Raw genomic sequence first — 1838 nt, forward strand, 5'->3', positions numbered from 1 at the left:
AATTTAATTTCCACCACCATCGATCCAACTAATTAATCATTAAAGAAGCTGACCCAGAAGAAGACGTGTAATTAATTTCCACATCAAATTAAATTAAATTAAATTTTGAGTAGAATAGATTAGGTCACAAAGTCGCCACAATTTCCACGCCCAGACCCCTATAAATATGGTTGCACTTAAACACATTTCAGCACTCACATTATTTATAGAACAATAAATTAAATATCTCTCCATCGTCTTATATATCGATCGTCATGGATAAACTCTGCGTTAACGCCATCTGCACCATTGTTTTAATCTCTCTTATCACCCTTCCAAACCGTACGATTTATATATCTCTTTCTCTTATCTCTAGCTTATTTTTTTATTTATCTTAACGTACGATCGACTGTTTTTCATTAATCTCTGATGAGAATGAGAATGAGAATGAGAATGAGAATTTCAGATTTATATGAACATGAGAATCCTTAAATGTTGTGGTTTAATTTGCAGGTGTTCATGGCATCGGCGTCTGCTACGGTCGGGACGGCAACAACCTCCCTTCGCCATCTGAGGTCGTCGCCCTCTACCGCTCCAACGGCATCGCTAATATGCGCATCTACTCGCCCGACCAGGACGCCCTCCAAGCGCTCTCCGGGTCCAACATCCAGCTCATCCTCGGCCTCCCTAACGACAACCTCCAAACCATCGCCTCCGATCCCTCCGCTGCCACCTCCTGGGTCCAGCGCAACATCGTCGCCTTCCCCGGCGTCGCCTTCCGCTACGTCGCCGTCGGCAACGAGCTCATACCGGAGAACCCCAGCCTGGCCCAGTTCGTCCTCCCGGCCATGCGGAACATCCAGAACGCGATCAATGCCGCCGGCCTCCAGAGCCGCATCCGCGTCTCCACCGCCGTCTCCGCGGCCGTCCTTTCCCAGTCGTTCCCTCCCTCGCAAGGCGCGTTCGGGCCGGACTCCATGCGCGCGATAGTGCAGTTCTTGGCCTCGAACGGAGCTCCACTGCTCTTCAACGTGTATCCCTACTTCAGCTACAGAGACAACAGTGCTCAGATCTCGCTCGACTACGCGCTGTTCCGGTCTAGCGGAGTGGTGGTGCAGGACGGCCAGTTCGGGTACCAAAACCTCTTCGACGCTACAGTGGACGCCGCCTACGCAGCGCTGGAGAGGGTTGGGGGATCGAACGTGAGGATCGTCGTGTCGGAGAGCGGGTGGCCGTCGGCGGGGGGCTTTGCTGCGTCCATCGACAACGCCAGAACTTATAACCAGAATTTGATCCGACACGTCGGCAGGGGAACACCGAGGAGGTCCGGAAACGCAATAGAGACGTACATATTCGCCATGTTCAACGAGAATCAGAAGGGCGGGGAGGAAATCGAGAGGAACTTTGGCTTGTTTCGTCCCAACAGGCAGCCGGTTTACCCTATTTCATTTAACTAAAATTAGTATACGCCGCTGAATAAAATAAGCATTAGGATCGATGCATTATTAATGTATTAATCCTGATCCACTGCAAATCATAATGTATGGAATAAATGACTGCTTCTGGAGCATCAATAAATATTTTATAATTCTCTCACAGAATATATTTTGAAATGAAATTAGAAAAAAAAAAAGAAATAGAAAAATATAAATATATTTTGAATTCGGTCTTTCACTGGAGTCTATCCAAGCTCTGCACAACAGCCTGGGCCTTTATGGCCTTTTTATTTAAAATAATAAATAATAAAAATAATTTTAAAAATAATTTGTAAGAAAAAACTAAACAATAATGGTTGGTTATATTGGGCCTGATCTAATGAGCTTTGGTAGGCGTAAGCCCATGGCTCATGATCTTGACAC

At 46.5% G+C, this 1838-nt stretch overlaps 1 protein-coding gene across 1 annotated transcript; it reads left to right on the forward strand.

The window, feature by feature from the left end:
* The first annotated feature begins 497 nt into the window (after positions 1-497).
* On the forward strand, positions 498-1453 carry LOC141830801 (glucan endo-1,3-beta-glucosidase-like). Its single transcript, XM_074718228.1, has one exon. The coding sequence runs from the start codon at positions 591-593 to the stop codon at positions 1434-1436; it is 846 nt and encodes a 281-aa protein (XP_074574329.1). The 5' UTR covers positions 498-590; the 3' UTR covers positions 1437-1453.
* Positions 1454-1838: the final 385 nt, after the last annotated feature.

The sequence above is a fragment of the Curcuma longa genome, chromosome 6 (assembly GCF_044706935.1).
Source record: "Curcuma longa cultivar G26 ecotype Majalengka, Jawa Barat chromosome 6, ITB_CL_G26_1.1, whole genome shotgun sequence".
Classification (NCBI taxonomy): Eukaryota; Viridiplantae; Streptophyta; class Magnoliopsida; order Zingiberales; family Zingiberaceae; genus Curcuma; species Curcuma longa.

Excerpts from the sequence above, each read along its gene's own strand:
- LOC141830801 (XM_074718228.1), top strand. The coding sequence starts at position 591 with ATGCGCATCTACTCGCCCGACCAGGACGCCCTCCAAGCGCTCTCCGGG.